This window comes from Meriones unguiculatus, chromosome 6 (assembly GCF_030254825.1).
Source record: "Meriones unguiculatus strain TT.TT164.6M chromosome 6, Bangor_MerUng_6.1, whole genome shotgun sequence".
Taxonomy (NCBI): domain Eukaryota; kingdom Metazoa; phylum Chordata; class Mammalia; order Rodentia; family Muridae; genus Meriones; species Meriones unguiculatus.
In genome coordinates this window covers 7,168,712-7,189,324 of record NC_083354.1, presented here as the reverse complement: position 1 = coordinate 7,189,324, position 20,613 = coordinate 7,168,712, and the positions used below count along the sequence as shown (strand labels likewise).

General features: G+C 38.4%; 1 protein-coding gene across 1 annotated transcript in view; it reads left to right on the top strand.

Annotated features, from left to right (window-relative positions):
* Mei4 (meiotic double-stranded break formation protein 4) overlaps window positions 1-20,613 on the top strand; it is a 191,645-nt gene that overhangs the window by 62,599 nt on the left and 108,433 nt on the right. Inside the window, exon 3 of the mRNA XM_060384692.1 lies at window positions 10,399-10,937. Coding sequence (XP_060240675.1) covers window positions 10,399-10,937 — 539 coding nt within the window. The remainder of the gene's footprint in view (window positions 1-10,398; window positions 10,938-20,613) is intronic.

Sequence of the window (20,613 nt, the reverse complement as noted above, 5' to 3'; positions counted from 1 at the left end):
ACAGTGATTTAGTTTGTGTGCTGAGGACCTTGGAGGACTTCGTTCTGTAGCATGAGACACTTCTAGAATACTTTTTAAGAACAAATGGCCTATCATCAGAGTGGTCCTTTACCAAAGATAGACAGGGGAGGATGAAACTAGAGGCTAGTCGCTCACGTGAGTGAAGATGCTGCATTAAATAGTTAAGGGGATGATGGTGGCATGAATCAGTTTGAGGAAGTTATTGGGGGAGGACTGAGACACAGATGTCTTAGTTATTAAGTTTCAGTTCAGCTCTCTGGGCACTCTACAGATTGCAGAGTATAGCAGATTGGGTTGCTCTCATCCAGTAGGCTGAAGGCATGGAGAAGACAAAAGCCAATTCTGTTCTAGTGAGGGGCATTTCTGCATTCATTTCTGACTTTTGGGGAAATGCGAGTCTCTTCTTTCCTACAGACTCAATCTGAGCCATCAGTCCTTTTGTCTACAGACTGCTGGTGTTTGGACTAGAACATTTTTGGCTTTTCTGGGTCTCCATCTTGTCTAGTAAATATCTTGGGATATCTTTTCTTCTTTAATTGTTCTTACCTTCCCCCCTTTCTCTCTCTTTCACACACACACTCACTAAATTGTGTGTATTCCTTTGGATCAATCTGATCATCAGATTTTGTAAAGTAAAATAATTGTAATAGGGAATTTCACTGTATGTGTATTGATGAGAAAGGAGACTAGGTTTATCCATAATACTGTACCCAATGACAGAAGGATTAGTGAAATTAGTTGCAAGAGAGAATACATAGAATAGACATGAATTTTGCCTTTGTATGTGTATAGAGACATCTTCAGTTTGTTAATCATGAACTTCATGGGGCTTATAGAGGATACAGAATATATTATCTTTACAACAGATCTGTAGGTTTAGTTTTAGGGATCGTGTAAAGGTTATAAAAGTGAGTGAGATAAGACATCAAAAATTGATTGAATGAGCATATATTACCTTTGAACCAGAAGTGAATATTTCCAGGTCAGGGTATGTTACAGGAAGGTACCAGCTCTATTTTTGTTTTTGTTTTTTAAGAAATTATAATAGCTATAAACAATTTATATACATTATTTATATAATACAAATATTTTAATTTTATAACAATTTTATTTCATTTTTACATTAATTATACTTTATTCTTTATTTACTGACCATACTTGAGATGTATCTTGAAATGGCAAATAGATTTATGTTGGAATTTAGAAACAGTAAATGTGATGTCTGTGGTTCAGCAAAATGAAGTAGAATATTTATAGGTCTCAGTATGTAGGAGAGACACATGCAGAAATTGTAGACTTCAGTAGGTGGTATTTGTTACAGCTTTTAGTTACTATCTCATTCCCTATGTCTTTGTATATTATTTTACTGTACGTTTCATAAAAGTGCTGGTATTTTATAGCAATGGCTTATATTTATTGAGTGTACACTGTTTGTCTGTGTACAATATCAATTTATTTATGTGTATTTTATCTCTATCAAATCCAGTGATAAACCTGTTAGGAAGATCATGTATACCAAGTTGGAGAGCTGTTATCCTCCGTACTTCAGCACAATAGCACAATTAAGAAAGAGTCATCTCACTCAGAAGGATTTCTGTTTACTCAGTCAAGTTTTTGTTGTTGTTTTCTCTCCTGTGCAGAAGCCTATTAATTTCATATAATCACACGCTCATTTTTGGTATAATTTTCTGAACTATTCGAATCCTTGAATGTGCTTATATGTTGAAGAGTTTTTCTTAAGATTTCCTCTAATAGTTTCAGAATTTGAGGTCTTATATTAAGGAATTCATTTTGAGTTGACTTTATACAGAGAGAGAGGTACAGAGATACAGATCTCATTTCATTTTTGTTTGTTTGTTTGTTTCCATGTAGATAATCAATTTTTCAGCCCCATGTGTTTGAATGGCTGTCCTTTCTCCAGTGTATAATTTTGTCTTTTTTTTTTTTTTCTGAAGTCCTCTGAGTATTACTGTGAGGATTTTTATCTAGTCTAGTTCCTCTGTTCTTTTTACATGTCTGATTTTGTATTCCTACCATGCAGTGTTGCTACTCTGGCTCTGTAGGATAGCTTGAGATAGGGATTCCTCATTCTGCTTGGGTATATAACTGTTTTCAGTGATTCTCAACTTTCCTAACATTGGGACCCTCTAATACAGTTGCTCATGTTTTGGTGACCCCCCTCCCAGCCATAAAATTATTTCATTGCTACTTCCTGTTATTTTGCTACCGTAATGAATCATGAAGGACCCATTCAACCCACAAAACGGTGGGGACCCACAGGTTTAGAACCACTAGTTTATCATCTTTTTTTTATTTCCTATTTTTTGTCTCATTTTGAGAAAAAATAATTAGCATTTTAATTGGAATTGCATTTATCCATAGATTACACTCAGTATTATAACCATTTTTACATTATCCTGCCTTTCTATGATTGTAGGAGATCTAATGCAATGGTTCTCAAACCTCTAATGCTCCAACCCCTTCATACATCTCTTCATGGTGTAGTGACCCCAAACATAAAATTATTTTCATTGTTACTTCATAATGGTACTTTTGCTATTATTATTCTCGATACTTTAACCAATTAAGGGTCTTTGTATTAACTATTGCCCACTGCAAAAATCAATTTTTAAAGTAAGATTAATATTATTACTAGTCTGTAAGTATGAATATGCATGTTTATATGGTGGTTTAAGTTCATGTGCATTTAGCAAAACCATCAATAGTGCTCTTCCCATCCTGGCCTCCTTGAATAGGCTTTTGACAGGTTTATGATATTAGGCATGAATTCTCTTTCATGGAATTGTTTTTTTTTTTTTTTTTTTTTTTAGTTTTAACGTAGGAAGTTCTTTTCTTTTTCTTTTTTATTATTATAAATCTTATTATTAATTACATCTTATTAATTCTGTATCCCAGCTGCATCCCGCTCCCTTATTCCCTCCCACCCCCACCCTCCCTCCCTCATCTCCTCCCTGCCCCTTTCCAAGTCCATGGATTGGGGAGGATCTCCTCCCCTTTCATCTGACCCTGTTTTATCAGGTATCTTCATGACCTATCTAGTTTCAGATTCTTGGTCACTTTCACAGTGACATGGATGAGTCCCATTCCATGGAGTGGCTTTAAATCCAATACAAGTGTGTTTGGTTCCTCCCATAACATTTGTGCCACTAATGCACCAATATATTTTTAGAGGCATGTCATTGTTGTAAGTCGTGGGGTTTACAGTTGTGATATTAATAATTACTTTTCTCCTCTCGTAACCTAAATTGTCTACTTAAAAGGACTTTAATACATGTAGGACATTGTAGAAGTATAAATGTATGTATATACATATATATGTGTCCATAAATAAATTTATATAGTTGAATAAATAAATATATACTTTATATACTAAATAAAGTTGTCTTATCTGGTCTATGTATTATTTTTGTTTCCATTTTATTCATTTATTCATTTCTTCTCTAGTCTTTATGTTTAAGTTTTTGTTTGTTTGTTTGTTTGTTTGTTTGTTTTCGGGGAGTGGATTCAAGACAAGGTTTCTCCGCGTAGTGCTGGGTCTCTAGGCTATTGAGTTCTCCTTCCTCATCAGGCGTTGTTGGGCTCCCTTTCATGGCATGGGCCTCACCGTAGACCAGTCATTGGTTGGCCACTCCTCCAAGGTCTGCAAGGAAGGGCCCATTCCTGAGACCAGTATTCTCAGCCTCCATCATTCTTCCCCTGTACGACCAAGCATTTCAGTTGGACACTTTCGGCAGTATCTGGACACAGAAATGGTGTTGTTTCTGGCATCTAGAGACCCTGAACATCTTACACAAGATGCCTAAGAAAGCCTTCGGTTTTCACAGAAAAGAATTATGTGGTCCAAAGGGCAGTAAAGTTAAGGTCTAGAATCCTGCTGGACAGAGGGCTGCTTAGAGGGCAAGCACTGAAGTTGTTTATTGTGTTTTTTTGTTTGTTTGTTAGCAGGAAATTCTTCTTAATCTAGGAATGGACATGTTTACTCAATCTGTTGAAATCTTTAAAAATTTTTCTTTTATACTCTGGTTTCTCTTCAGATAATATAAATCTTTTACCCTTTATTTAGAATTTTCTATTTGATAAATTTAAAAAAAATATATATATATATATATAATTCCCTCTTCCTTCTGCACTGTACATTTCTTTCCATGTCTCCTTTCTCACTTTCTCCCAAATTTATGACTTCTGTTTCATTAATTCCTATTGTTACATATAAATTTATAAACATTTAAATACAACCTTGTAAGTCTGTTTAATATTGCACACACACACACATACACACACATATGTTCAGGACTGACTACTTAATATTAGATAACAAATTAGAGGGATTGTCCCTGGGATAAAATAACTTTCCGTCTCTTAGCAGTTCTCAATTGAATATAGATCTTCATCTTGGGTTGGGGCCTTGTGAAATTTCTTACTTCCATGTTATCATACCTACTGGTATTTTTCTGGTCTTCTTTTAGGCAGCCATAATGTTGAGGCAGCATGGGTCCAACTCCCTTTGCATTTCTAGGTATCACAATCTCACAAAATTTCTGGTCTTTTGGCTCTTATAATTTGTCTCCTCTACAGCAATGTTCCCTAAACCTTAGTTGCAGGAGTTTTGTAAAAGATGTATCAATAAGGTGTAGGCACCCTGCTATTTATAATATTTTGCCATCTACTGCTTTTGGTTTTGATTGTTACTGTTTTTGTAAGGTTTTATGGTAGTTCATTAAGTTATTTGAGACCTCATCTCTTCTTTAAAGAACGTGTATAATTATGAACTTTGCTGTTAGTGCTGACTTGGGTATATAGCTCAGAGGTTTTGTTAAGTTATGTTTCTTTTTTTATCTAGTTCTAATTGCTTTTAAAATTCTTCCATGTTTTCTTCAGTGGTCCACAGGTTCTTACAAAGTGCATTGTTTAAGTATTTGTGTAGTTTATATTTTTAAGATTTGATTTGTGGCCTACTGTGGGGTGAGATAATAAAATGCTGATGGTTCCAGGAGCTGTTGAGAAGAATGTCTGTTTTGTTGGATGGGGTATTCTGTGATGTGTACTTGAAATAATGTTTCCTATTAGTTTTTGATATCTGCTCTGAAAACATATCCAAGCAGACAAGGTTCTGATTGCTGCAGTGGAATACTCTCTAAACATCTAACAGGTACATTGCTGTTTCGATGCTGTAAATTTCACAAATAGGTTTGGACATTTAAAAATGTGTCTTTCCTGTACAGAAAAAAAAAAAAAAACTACAAGTCTCTGAAGAAAGAAATTGAAGAAGATATCAGAAGATAGAAAGATCTCCCATGCTCATGGATCAGTAGGATTAACATAATGAAAATGGCTATCCTACCAAAAGCAATCTACAGAGTCAATGCAATTCTCATCAAAATACCAACATAATTCTTTACAGAACATGAAAAAACAATTCTCATTTCCATATGGAAAAAGAAAAAACCCCGAATCACTAAAACAATCCTGTCAAATAAAAGATCTTCTGGAGGTATCTCCATCCCTGATCTCAAGCTGTACTATGGAGCAACAGTAATAAAAACTGGATGGTACTGGCATAGAAACAGAATCAATGGAATCAAATAGAAGACCCAGAAATAAACTCACATACCTAAAGATACTTGATTTTTGACAAAAAAAGACAAAACCATACAATGGGAGAAAAGATAGCATCTTTAACCAATTTTACTGGTCTAACTGGATGTCTACATGTAGAAAAATGCAAACAGATCCATATTATCACCCTGTACAAAAGTAAAGCCCAAGTGGATCAAAGACTTCAACATAAAACCAGACACACTAAATCTGTTAGAAGAAAAAATGGGGAAGAGCCTAGAACTCATTGGCACAGGAGACAACTTCCTGAACAGAATGCCAACAGCATAGTCTCTTAAGATCAACAATAAGTAAGTGGGACCTCATGAAACTGAAAAGCTTCTGTAAAGCAAAGGACACTGTCATCAAAACAAAATGGCTGCCTAAAGATTCATAAAGTATCTTCACCAACCCTATATCTGACAGAGGGCTAATATCCAGAATATATAAAGAACTGAAGAAATTAAACATCAGCAAACCAAGTAATCCAATTAAAAATGGGGTACAGAGCAAAACAGAGAATTCTCAATAGAGGAATATTTAATGGCAGAGAAACACTTAAAGAAATGCTCAACATACTTAGTCATCACGAAAATGCAAATCAAAATGACCCTGAGATTTCACCTTACACCCCTCAGAATGATTAAGATAAAAAACTCTACAGCCACCATTGTTACTACCATCTCATTGACGGCTGTTGGAACTACCACCAGGGCATTAGCCATGAGTCATACTGGGCAGACTGCTCAGACCCTGAATAATCATTTAGCCAATGTAGCTCATGCCTTAGTTGTACATAAAAGAATTAATGCTCAACTAAAAGGAAGCTTGATGGTGTTCAATCAGAGGATTGACCTCTTGCAGGAGCAAATTGATACCCTATGGCAAATCGCTCAACCTGGCTGTCAATGAAAGTATGCTGGACTTTGTGTCACTAGCATACAACATGAGAATTTTTCCTGTGCTGCAAATCTGTCTAAACAATTGTCGAGCTATATTTTAGGTAATTGGACTGGAGAATTCGATACTACGATGGAGCAGCTGAGAGTGGCCATTGTCACAGTAAATTCTACCGGAGTGGACGCAGGACTAGCCACAGGATTATCAACATGGATTGCTGCAGCCATGAATCATCTGAAGGAATGGGCGGGCATGGGAGTGTTAGCAGGCCTTCTGGTGTTGGTCTCCTTGGTTTGCCTGTGGTATATATGCAAGATTAGAGTCTCACAACAGTGTGATGCAGCCATGATCATTCAGGCCTTTACAGCCATTGAAGCAGGACATTCTCCCCAAGCATGGTTGGATACCATAAAAAGCTAAAATGATACGCTCAGGATGCGAGGCTAAGCACTGCACTCAGGGTCAGCCGCTTTGGACCCAGAGAAGAGCATGTCTGATTGCATGCGGGTTGATGCCCCAGGTCCCGCCTCTGAGAAAAAGGTATTGGACGGGTCTGATGCTCTTTGGGTGGATGACACCTAAATGAACATCTGTACAAAGTCCCAATTTATTTCTAATATCAGAGATCAGACCTCTACTCTTGCCTGATGCGTCTAAAACAAAAAGGGGGAACTGTAGAGAGCTGCGGAATGCTATGCCTTAAAGATGGAGCTGGTTTCCGCCTTCCACCTTCCCGATGGTGAGTGCTCTCTGTCACGAACAACTCCACATTTGGCTAAGGCCGAGGATCTGGCTTGCTTCCATGTATGTGGACCTATCTGCATTGCCCCCGTGGCACGCCTGGGTTGGCTACCCAGAGGCTATTTAAGCTGTGGGCTGGCTTTCCCCGGGGTCCGAGGATTGTTCAATGTTCCTGAATAAACTGCATTGAAAAAAAAAAAAAGATAAAAAACTCAAATGACAACACATGCTGGAGAAGATGTGGGGAAAGGGGAACCCTCCTCTATTGCTTGTGGGAATGTAAACTTGTACAAAGTTTGGAAATCAATCTGGTGCTTTTTTTAGATAATTAGTAATAGTGCTACCAAGATCCACCTATACTACTCCTAGGCATATATCCAAAAGATGCTCAACTATACAACAAGGATATCTACTCAATCATGTTCATAGCAGCTCTATTTGTAATAGCAAGAATCTGGAAACAACCTACATGTTCCTCAATGGAGGGATGAAATGGATATAGAAATTGTGTACATTTACACAATGGAATACTATTTAGCTATTAAAATAAAGGATATTATAAAATTTGTGAGATTTGCAGGCAAATGGTGGGAACATTTGATCATCCTGAGTGAGGTATTCTAGAAGCAGAAAGACACACATGGTATATACTCACTCATAAGTGGATATTAGCCATATAATAATATAGGATAAACATACTAAAATCTATATTTCTAAAGAAGCCGTACAACAAGGAAGACCCTAGGGAAGATGCTCAATCCTCTTTCTGAAGGAAAAACATGATAGACCTCGGAAGCAGGAGAAGACAGGGAACAGGACATGAGCCTTCCACAAGTGCCCTCTGAAAGACTCTATACATCAGGGTATCAAAGGAGATACTGAGATTCATAGCCAAACTTTAGACAGAGTGCCAGAATACTTTTGGAAGAAGAAGGAGATAGAAAGACCTTGAAGGAACAGGAGCTCTAAAAGGAGACCAACAGAGAAAACAAAAACGAAAAAAAAAAAAAAACTGAGCCCTGGGAGTCCTGAAGAGAATGATAACCCAACTAAGGACAATGTATGGAGATGACCTAAAACTCCAGCTCAGATGTAGCCCATATACTCATTCTCCACGTGGGGTCCCTAGTAAGGGGCGCAGTGTCTTTGTATGGCATGAATTCAGTGGCTAGGATCACCTCCTCGTGGGAGTGGGGTGCAGCCTTGCAGGCCACAGAGGAAGACAATGCAGCCAGTCCTGATGAGACCTGATAGGCTAGGGTCAAATAGAAGGGGAGGGAGTCCTGTCCGATCAGTGGACGAGGGCATAGAGGGATAAGAGGGATGGAAGGATTGGGAGGAGATGAGGGAGGGAGCCTCAGCCTGGATACAAATTGAATAATTTATAATAATAAAAATAAAATATACTTAGAGATTTAAAAAATAAAAATGTGTTTTTGTTTGCTTATGGCTATTGCTAGAGATTATAATGCATTAATAGCATCACTCAAGAGGTTTAATCTTCTGTAAGGAAAAACATGTATTTCTTTTTCCATCTATAAGAACACACTGTAACTTCATTTATCCATTATTTAGATAATTAGGCCATGAGTATTTTTTAATATGAAAACCTTGACTGCTGATGTAAATGGTAGCTATGAGCAATGCTAGGATTGAGAAAGTAGGAGAAAAAGCACATTGTACATTGACTATAAATTGGTGATCATATGGCATGAGAAAACATAACATTGTTAGTTTTCTAAAATGCTTACACTATTATTATGATGATTATTACAATAATTGTATTATTGTAATAAATAAGTGCCTGGGTTTTTTTTTATGATTTTATCTAAGTTGACAAAACATTGATCCTGGCTCATTGTTCCTGTTAACCATGAAGAATTTCTCAAAGCCTGTAGCAGGTTATAGCACTAAGTGTTTCTTCTTCTAACTTGTGTTCTACATATGATGCAGTTATTACTAAAGGAAAGGAAAGTTAACAGGAGGGTTAACAGGGTATAATCCTATACCCTCAGGATTTCGTGACAAGGATGGGACACCTAGAAACCAATAAATACTCTAATTGGGATGTACAGGAGCTCCCATGCAAACACAAGAGCCTCTTTGCTGCACCCCAAAGAGCTATATGCAAAAGGTGGCCGCTGAGGAAGAAAAAAATTGGTTTTCTTCAGGGATATGGCCTCTACTAGGTTATCCGATAGCAAGTATTTAGCTGTAAACACATGTACATACTTAGTAGGCTGTGTATATACATACATGTAATTTTGTGCAGCAATAATCATTAAAAGAAGACATTGTGAATTTTAAATGGAGTGGGGTAGTACAGGGGAAATACAGGGGTAGAAATCGTGTAAACATAGCACTCATGAATGAAATTCTTAAAAATCAGTGAGTAATATTGGCATTGAACAAACTGCTTAACATCGGGTTCTCTAAAAATGAGGTCTGGTCGACTTAACGCGTGCGCATACGTGCGTGCGCGCACACACACACACAAATGGAAATATATCTCATGCTTTTGCAATAATTAAGACACCTATTCTACAGAAAAGATGTGTAAGCATCAAGGATCATTCATGGTCAGTTTGAGTATTACTCTCTTCTAGGGCACACACACACACACACACATTTGGAACTACTTCAGAACTGTGAGGGACAGGCATGGGGACAGTCTCAGTGGGTAGGAGCATTTGCTGCTCTTGCAGAGGGCCTGGAAACCACATCATGTGGTTCACAGTCACCTGCCACTGCAGTTCCAGAGGGATCTGTGGCCCATTTGTGGCCTCTGCACAATGCAGTGAGGTCTATAGACACATATACATACAGATTATTAAAAATAAAACTTCTAAAAAAAAAAGACTGTTTCTGTTCTGCATGGAGGAAAAACCCTGGAGTGACTGTCACTTCCTAGGAGCATGCTTGTAGTTGAGTGAGAGCTATTATCTTAAGATGCATAAAACTGTTTCTTTTGCCAAATTAAGCCATTTCTGGTTTTGCTTCCACCCAGTTCTTACCCTGTTAAAAGTTTTATGTAGTGTTTTGATTTACAACAGAAGCATTGTGTAGTTCTTAAGACATAGAGCTGCAGGAAGATAATGCTTCTGTTCTTTTGTGTTTCAGGACACGATGTGTTCCCCCAGTTGCCAGATCAGGAACCTACAAGTTCTGAAAACACTTCGACCTTGATGGATGATTCCGGATGTGTTTTATCAAATGAGCAAAGAAGCCAATCCCCAGAGTTGTCCCAGCATTTTGTGGAGGGCTGCAGTCCCCCACTGTTTCTACCACTGCCTCTTGAGAAAAAGCAGTGCACCATCAAGGATAGTCCTCTGTCTTCTCACATGCAGTTCCTGCAACATCTGCTTGAACTAAAGAGCCTGACAGAATCCAGTAGTATGAAAATATACTTAACCCACTTTGAAAAAGACTCTTCTACCGTTTCTGATTCTGTTTCACAGTTGTTAGATGGCCTGATCACATTTTACCAGAACCCCAAACTCCCTTTTTCAAGCTTTTGGACAGAAGCTGTTGGTACATTAGCCAGAGTGGCAAGTGATTTTAATTTATCTAATCATATTCTTAAAAAATGTTCTAAGAAGTTGGAAGAATTTGAGAAAACTCTACTTCAGGCTATTTTAGGGAACAACAGTATAAACCGGGTAAGTAATACATGCTATCTAATTATGACCTAATGTGGAAGCCATATATATGAGCATTTGTTTTGGCAGAGATATGTCGTTCATGTTTGTGACTGAGAGTCCATAATTGGGCCTTCCGCACCTGTGCTCTCATCTCTTTCTAAGTTGAGTGTTTCTAGCCTTCCATTGCTACAGTGTTGTTCTTTCTTGAGATGCCTGTGCCTCAAGTTCTGTTGCCTCTAGTTTAAATTCTTTTACTATTGTAATTTCTATTTACTATTGTAATTACTATTGTAATTTCTTTCTTTTTTTTTTTTTTTTTTTTTTTTTTGCCTTTGACTTTTTTACTTTTCCCCCCTTGTGTCCTTGTTTATTTGCCATTGGTCAAGAAGTTGCAATCCTATCCAGATGAATACTAATGCCCAGAGTTCACACTTTGTGACTTCAGTGATGCAGTTCCTCATGTCTAGTGTCTGGAAAGGGATGTGGAGGGGAAGTAAAGATGAAAGTTATTAACATCGCAAGTCCTAGTCAAGGAGCCGGAAGCCAAAGTAGTCCGGTTTAAATGTTCAAACTGAAGTCCATTAGAATATCTTGACAGGGTCAAAAGAACACGTATTGATCTGACACCTGCATACTTTTGTTTGTCCTAGAAGGCTGCTCTCTACAATGATGAAGCCAGTGTCTGCCTACAGGCTTTTTGATGGTTGTTGAAGTGGCTAGAATAAATAAGATGTCCTTCCCATGTGTCTTCTAGATATTTGCTCATAATCCAAGTTTTAGATTAAAGCAATAGTGTGTTTTTCTCTTTTGACTGTAAGCAAATGCTGTTGTGAATTGAGGTTTGCAGTCATACATCTGGGCATCATTTTACTTACCGTGAAGAGATTAACTAGTGAGAGATAGTTGTCCAAGGAACATCTTATATAGATTAGAGCCATTAAAATGTTTGGAGGTATATTTCTTGAACTATTGAACATGCCCAAATTTTAAGTTTCAGACGTATTTTCTTGCTGGATAAGGCTTTGTAGCTATCCAAAATTTATCATCTTCTCCTCCTCTTTTGTACCACCAAGACCAGTTGATGATCTTGCCCTCAGGAGTCTCTTGGACTTGAGACAACTCTCTACCTCATCTAGTCTTTTCTCTTTTTTAATTTTTTTATATTAATTACAGTTTATTCACTTTGTATGCCAGCTGTAGCCCCCTCCCTCATTCTCTCCCAATCCCACCCTCCCACCCTTATCTCCTCCCAAACCCCTCTCCAAGTCCACTGATAGGAAGGTCCTCCACCCTTTCATCTGACCCTAGCCTATCAGGTCCCATAGGACTGGCTGCATTGTCCCGCTCTGTGGCCTAACAAGGCTGCTCCCTCTCTCAGGGGGAGGTGGTCAAAGAGCCATCCACTGAGTTCAAGTTAGAGACAGTCCCTGTTCCCATGAGCTGCCATGGGCTATAACTGTGCAGGGGTTCTAGGTAATATCCATGTATGGTCCTTGGTTGGAATATCAGTCTCAGGAAAGACCCCTGTGCCCAGATATTTTGGTTCTGTTGCTCTCCTTGTGGAGTTCCTGTCCTCTCCAGGTCTTACTATCACCCCCTTCTTTCATAAGATTCCCTGTACTCTGCCCTCATCTTGTCTTTCTTATACCACTTTTTCCATCTTTGTGAGAATAAGTCAAAAGCCTTGCATGACTGTGGCTTCACTGGGAAGTACTGACAAAATCATTCCTTTGTATGACCTTGATTGCAGACTGGTCATTTGTTAGAATTCACCACATGGAGTCTCCATGACCTTCATTAACAACATAACGAGGGACTCCCCACAATTACAGAATGTTTCTAGAGATACCTGATATCTCTAGATACATTTCTAGAGAAGGAAAAGTAATCTCCTTTTTAAGCCTCTGGACATTATGAAGAATATTGGCTTCCAAATACGGTAATTGAATACACAGAAGATCAGTTACACCAGTCTTGTAATTTTAAGCACTCTGTAATATATACCAGACCTCCATGGTGGTATTTTGTTTGTTTGTTTGTTTTGTTTTGTTTTAACGTTGACATGTTGTTTTGCCTAATGTAACTTCTGATTTCTACAAGGGACTTAAGAGTCTTCCTAGTCATGATCCTCCCACACTACCCAGACATCAAAGGAAGTTGAAACCTTGAAATAGCTGGACTTGGAAATCACATGTGATTTTACAGTAGCCCAGAGAAAACATGGGCAAGCACAAAGTTCATCCTGGACCCAAAGGATAAACTGCAGGTGCTATATAAGCTGCTGCTAATGGACAGCTACAACAGCCAGAGGCAAAGGGAAATCAGCCCCCTTATTCTGACATAAAAATTCAAGATCCTTATCACTGGGTAGTGCAGCCTTTGCTGGAAGTCTTCCATTTCCATGAAAAATTAAGCATGCAGGAAGGAGAAAACCAAACCAATACAAAACAAAAATGAAAGAAAAAGTATGGGATATGTGACTGAATGAATGCCTGTGGTACATGAAATTAAGGGGTGCCAGGAGATTTTATGGTTTATATTATGTGATTTCATTAAGTAAGATAGCAGTTAGATCACATTTCTTTCCCTCTCTTGATGATGTCCCTATCCAAGGTGCTCATCATTGTAGAGTATACACTGGTTTGAATTCACAAGGTAGGACTGAACAGGTGATGAACAGGTGGCTCCCAGAATTTAAAAAAAAAAACAAAAAAAACTTGAGACATGCCCCACAATTCTCGGGGACCTACTTGACCTCAGAGAGAATTTTCCGTTTTAATCCTTTTGATCTCATTGTTTAGTCTGCAAGTATGGTGACTGAGACTAGTGGGTTAGTTGCATCAGTCTGCCACTCTTCACTATTGTGTAATTCTTATAGATAAAACTTGGAAAAATCAAACACATATATAAACTTTGATTAGGAACAATTTTTTTTTTTATTATTTAGGCTAGTCCTTGTAATCATTACAGAGAGTATTATACCATCTGGTTTAAGCAGAATTTTCACATCAATGAGCTGAACTTTTACCACTTGAATAACTTATGTAACCTGCTTAGACCCTTGGCAACTTGCTTAAATTTTCCAGATTTCTTTTCCATTTTGGAAAACACACACACACACACACACACACACACACACACACACACCAAGCCACATTATGGGACATATCAATAGTAATATAAACTTATTAAAATGAGTTTGAATCTAAAATGTATGCATGATAAATTAATATTACCTGTGTCCATACTATTAGAATATGGAGCTTGATCAGTTCCCAGGTAAACTTAATAGAAGACAAAAGACAGTGCATCAGATAATAGTGATAGTGCCTTTACTCCCTTGCTGTTTTGTTTTTCTCCTTTTCCTTTCACGGAGTCAGTGTCAGCCTGACTCAGAAAGGGTGACTTTGGAGAACATTTATGATGAAATACTTGAGACTGAAGTTGGAGGGCTAACTCTTGTCTCCAGAGCCAGGATTCGGTAGGCTCAAAAAGCACATGGCAATTAATGAATACACAAAAGACATTGTTCCTCCATTAAACTGAACCTAGTGGTTTACACTGAAGAGGAGGCTTGCTGTTGAGTGCAGTGACAACTTGAAGCACCTGTCCTCCTTACCGATACAGATTTGTCCAGATGGGATGAATCTGATGGCTTCTGCATTGTGATATGAAAAGGGATCAACAAGCTTTCCTTTTACTGTCTTTATAAGTTCATGGGTGAGAAGCAGTGTACATCTGTGATCAAGGAGGATGAAGCTGGCAGAAGAATCTACCTTTTACAGTGTCTATCTGAAACCCTAGCTAGACTTGGTATAGCAATTGCTTGGAAGTCTGTAATAAACGGTTATCTTTTGACTCTGCTAACAAGAAGGTTATGTGAATGAATATAAGTGAGCCAGAATTCCTGCAAGGAGATTTTCCAAGGGATAACAGGGCAACACTTCCTATCAAAAGAAAGTCAATGGGGGCATATAACAAACCAGGTATATGCATGCAGAATCTTAACAAATGCTGAAAGCATATTTCTAAGCTTTTTAAAAGCCTTAATTAGATTTTGAGAAAATTTAAATGTGTGATACTAGTACAAATTTACATCCTTACATTTTAGGGTTTTAAGTTTTACTTAGGTGTCATTTTTTAAATTTATTTTTGAAGTTGTCATTGCAACATTTCTCTTTCTCTACATCCATAACTTTATGTACACCCCTTCTTGCTCTCTTTCAAATTCATTGCCAGCCTCCACTTACAAATCTATATTTATATTTGAGTGACCTCAAAATGGCAGTCACTGTTTTTCATCCTTTCATAGGTATTAGCAGTAAAATCTACTGAGGGTGGATTTAGGAATTTTGTATTGATCAGAACACATTAGTAGCACTTCCCTCTACCCATAGCACCCAAGGACTAGTCCCATATAGAGTTCATTTCCTGCTGTCAATCAAATGGACAGCAATTGACATGATTTCTTAAAGTTATATAGGAGTTAACATCAATGTGAAATCCTAATTTCATGACATTTCTATTCCTATAATAGCAATCAAAGAAGGTTGTATATTCATCATTACAGATGATCTGTTTAAATTTAGACTTGAAAGAATCTAAGGGAAAATATAATTACAGCATCCTAATAAAGAATTATTTTCTTTGTGACTTGAGAAAAAAGAGAGGTTTGTCGGTTTGTTTGAGTATCTGAGGATTTAATTCTAATTCTGCTCAGTGTTTGGAAAGGCAACTGATAGGTTACTTTATTAAAATCAGTTTGTCCCATCTGCAATGAGGATAAAGAGAAACAGAGAAGCCTTGGGTCAGGGTTGTTTCATTCCCTAGTTGACCTGGATGGGAATGTGCAGTCTGCCAGCAGAGAATACCTGGAGAGCTCAGACTGGGTATGCTATTAAATGCACCTTACCCATGGCTTGGAGCATTCCCATCTCTCAGTTTCCTCCTTCCTTGAACCACACAAGCTCTCAGGGAAACCTGTCATAAATATAAAATGGGTGTTGGGCTATATGTTATTTATTACTTGTCCTATGATTATTATAGTGGTATTTTTAACCCACTATCACAAATAGTAAGACACAGACACCTGATAGATTTTATATCTGTCATATTTCTTTGGGCTGGGCAGATCTTTCACCTACGCTGTCTCAATAACCTCACCATTCATCTCCCTGCCCCATCCAATGCCACCCTCCTTAACCATCCATAATTCCAAAATACTTGATTATATTTTTCATCTGGGCCTTTCCATGCCAGTCCTTCCTTTCATTGGAGTCCTTTCTCCAGGCCCATGTGGTTTTGCTAATCCATCCTTGGCGTCTTCCTCCCTCCTCTCTTCCCATCAGCCTGGCTGTCTCCCATGATTCTGAGCCACGCCTACCCCATTCTGTCCTGCCCAGTTATAGGCCTTTAATCAACCAATCAGGTAAAATGTCTTAGGCTGGTTTATAAAACAACAATCAGGTAACTAGATCTTGAGGGCCAGTAATTAGCATCAAAATAAAGCACCAGAACAACCCAAACAGAAATCGGAAGCTCTGTTTACCTGGGTAATGGATCCTGCATGATTACCTGGGATTACCTGCATGATGGGTCTTGTTCTGCACCAGCAGTACCTCATCTATGAGCAGTCACAGTGCTAAAGAGAGCCAGGTGCGGAAAGGAGGCAGATAGGCTCATGGTCATTAGCTCATTAATCTCCTAGGAGAGTTTGAGTCAAGACTGGTTCTTCCCATTTCTGGGACCCATCCACTTACCAGTTCAGAAAATCTTGCCCCTTGCAGAAATCTGACTATTCTAATTCCAAGAGGGAAGAACCAGGGCACAATTACAAGCACATTACAGCAACATGAAAGTCCAACATTGTAAACAGCTCAGTGTTCAATATTTAGGATTCACTCATGATCTTCTGGGTTCTAAAGGACTTGGGTCGCTCCATTTCTCTGGCTCCGCCCTTCACAACACACATAGCACATCTAGTCATCACACAATTCTGGCATTTTCTTTGGCTTTTAGGCCACCGAAACCAGCACCATTAGGGAAACTTGAAGATTTTACCAAGTCTGGCTTACAAAATGGAGTAGTCTCTGTGTGCTGATCCTTAGGAAAGCCTTCCCACCTCAATGGTATTGGTCTCATATTAGCCACACTGACGCTTCAGGCCCAGCTGAGCAGAACCACACAAAGATTAGATGAACAACCCTGAGATTGTCTTTACGGGACTCTAAACTTCCCCCTGACCCTCATAAAACTAGGTCTCTTAGCCATTAACCACAGCTGACAGGCAGGTTGGCCCTCCCTCACAGCCTTACCTCTGGTGCTCATCACATTTCTGTCTGTTTCCCAGACTAACAGGCTGAAGGCCTTTCAAGAGGTAATTGTGATTTGGCCCAGAGTCTGATGTCACTCAACTGAAACAAATTATGTGCAGGTCATGGGTACTTTTCGATTTGGCCAGCAAGTTTTCAGATCTGTGCTGCATTCAGGCCATTGATACTTGACAACTATTCTGCCAGTTGTTCAACAGAAACTGGCTGCTCATCTCCTTCTTCCCATTAGATCTCACTACAGAACCATCATGCCAAGGGTTCAAGTAGTACCTGTAATAGAAAGCAGTCACAGAGAGGGTACATCTTCAAGAGGAACAACATGAAGCCATTACTGGTAGAACAGGGATATCTAATTGGGAGGAAAAATGGACACATGCAAGGACACTCAGCCAGCAAGAGTATCCTTTGCCCTCTTAGAGATCCCCTGGCCACAGAGACCAGACTGCTGTCAGGCAAAGGGGAAAGCAGGATCAGGGGCAGAAAATTTAGACACTACATAATCCCTGTTGACCATAGGAAGCCTGCATCTTGGATAATCACCCCAGGTACTCAGAACATAGCAGCTGACTTCAGAATTCCAGTATGTAATGCCTTCTTGTTCTCCTGGCCTCAGCAATGAGTCTCTCTTTTGTCACTGGAGGCCTTCCTTAAGTGCTTCCCTTATTGACAACACTTGGCAGGAATTGTGAAGTGCTTAAAAAACACTGGAACTTATGGGTTTCACCAAGTAAGAAGCAATCAGACTCTCAATCCATGCCAGGATCAACTCAGAAGCTATGGAAACTTTCTACCCTGTTAATTACTATGTATTTCCCGGGAGTAGCCAGGCTTTTTATAGGTATATAGGTGAGGCCTTGTGCAGAAAAAAAAATAATTGCTATTCCTTTCTTAAAGTCTGTGGATCAAAGATATCCCAGTACCCAAGGACACAGTGTAGGGGAGCCTTTATGGCCAACTACCCATCTGTAGAAAAAGATGGATGTATTTCCACTATTCATTCATGTAAGGTCTAGTGCTTAGAAAAATCTCTGGAGCAGATATTCTCTTTTATCTACTTTTTCTCAAATTTACAATCTATAAGTAAAACCCATCCACACATACAGTGAATTATTTGCTACATATAAATATGGAATGTTTTTTTCCCCCTCAGCCTGTTAATGTCACAGCAAGAAGAAAGTGAAAACAAAAGTGGGGGCCCTAGGACAAGACAGGGAAGAGACAAAATCAGACAGTAAGAAACACAGTTCACTGAGCTACCACAGGCTACATCTGAGTGGAGGTTCTAGGTTATATCCATACATGGTCCTTGGTTGAATGTCAGACTCAGAAAAGACCCTGTGCCCAGATATATTTGGTCCTTGTGGAGCTCCTATACTTTCCCCATCAGACTAACTCCCCTTCTTTCTTATGATTCCCTGTGCTCTGCCAAAAGTTTGGTCATGAGTCTTTGCTTTGAAAACACTGCTAGTTAGAGTCTTTCAGATGCGCTCAGTAGACTCCTGTCATACGTTCAATGCACATCCCATCTGTCTTTCTAAATGAGGATTGATCATCTTACCCCATGTCCGCTCAATTGATTATCTTTTTTAGGTGTATAGATTTCATTATGTTTATCATATCTTATAGGTCTATATAAGTGAGTATATCCCATGTTTGTCTTTCTCCTTCTGGGATATTTCACTCAGAATGATCTTTTCTAGATCCCACCATTTGTCTGCATTGGTTTCCCAAAGTGAGGGGAACAAGGACTATTTCTAACAGGAACTCAATGACTGGCTCTTTGGCCTCCCCACCCCCAAAGGGAGGAGCAGTCCTGTTAGGCCACAGAGGAGGGCTTTGCAGCCAGTCCTGAAGATACCTGATAAAACAGGATCAGATGAATGGGGAGGAGGTCCCCCCTATCAGTGGACTTGGAAAGGGGCACGGTGGAGATGAGGGAGGGAGGGAGGGACTGGGAGGGAATGAGGGATCGGGACAGGGCTGGGATACAGAGTTAATAAAATGTAACTGATAAAAAAATAAAAAAAAGACTAAATTAAACGGTTCATGACACACATGCAATTATTTGAAGTATATAAAGGGCATTATTAAATATAATAATAAATAGAAATGTGCCAAAGTAAAAATTTAAAGAATAATAAAAAAAAAAAAAACAGTTCACCCTTTCTCCATTCCCTCCCACTTCTCTCAGTTCCTCTGACAAGATCTATAACATCATGGTGAGAAATGGTAATGGTGAACATCCCTACCCTTTTCAAAACCTAGAGGAAAGTATTTAACAGTTTACTGATCATGTTTTTAGCAGTATGCTTTTTGCTCGTATCCTTTTTTGTATTGGGATGAGACCCTACAATATCTATATTGTTTTAGTCATAGTTTATCAAATGTTTTTTCCCAAACTGTTGAGATTGTTCCTTTATCTCTCTCTCTCTAATTCTTATGGCTAATATGTTGCATCATATTGATTGACTGGCAAGAAATTAACTTTCCTTGCATCCCTGTGACATATTTTAAGTGAACACAATGTTTGATCATTATAATGCTGAATTTGCTTTGCATTCCACCAAAGACTTTGTCACCTAAATTCAGAGATATTGTCAAATTCTGTTTTTTTTTTTCATAAAGTATTATCTCTCTTGTTTTTAGTGATCTTTGATAGTTCTCAGAGGTGTTTTGAAATTCTTTCTGTATTTAGGTAGGTTATAAGAAGAATTAATTAGCTGCGAGTCTTTATTTATTTTGTTTTTTTTTTTTAATAAGAATTATCTGTAAAAGTAGTGGGGTGTGATGCCAAGACTTTTTTTTTCATTATTATTACTACCTTGTTTCATATTAGTCATTAGTCTGTCAATACTTCCTATTCCTTCTTAATCCAGTACCGTTTAAGTTTTGTTTTTCTAGGAGTTTACTGATTTATTCTCTTATTCAGTTTCTTAAGATTGTTCAGATAGTAGTTTCTTAATATTCATTTTATGCCCAAGCCACCCAATGTGCCTCCTTATGTTCTGAATATTACTTTTCTTGTGTCTGTTTTAAGATTTCCCCATTTTTTCATTATATGAAAATAATTTTGATTTGATTTTTAAAGTGGTTCTTTTGCTCTCATTTTTTTTTCTCTTCTAATTTTCACCATTGTATTCATCCTCCTAATTGTGGGCTGCGTTTGCTCTCCCTGGTAGACTTTAATCCTTCATTTACAGTGATGGATGGCACATCTGGAGAGAAAGTCAATAAAGGAAGCATCTGCTTGAGCAACAGTGTAGGCCAAATGGTTTTAGTTGGCATTGACAGAGTTCCCCACTCAAGAGAAGAAGAATGCTCAGTCTTCTGAAGCATACTTACAGTTCTCTCCAGAATAAATC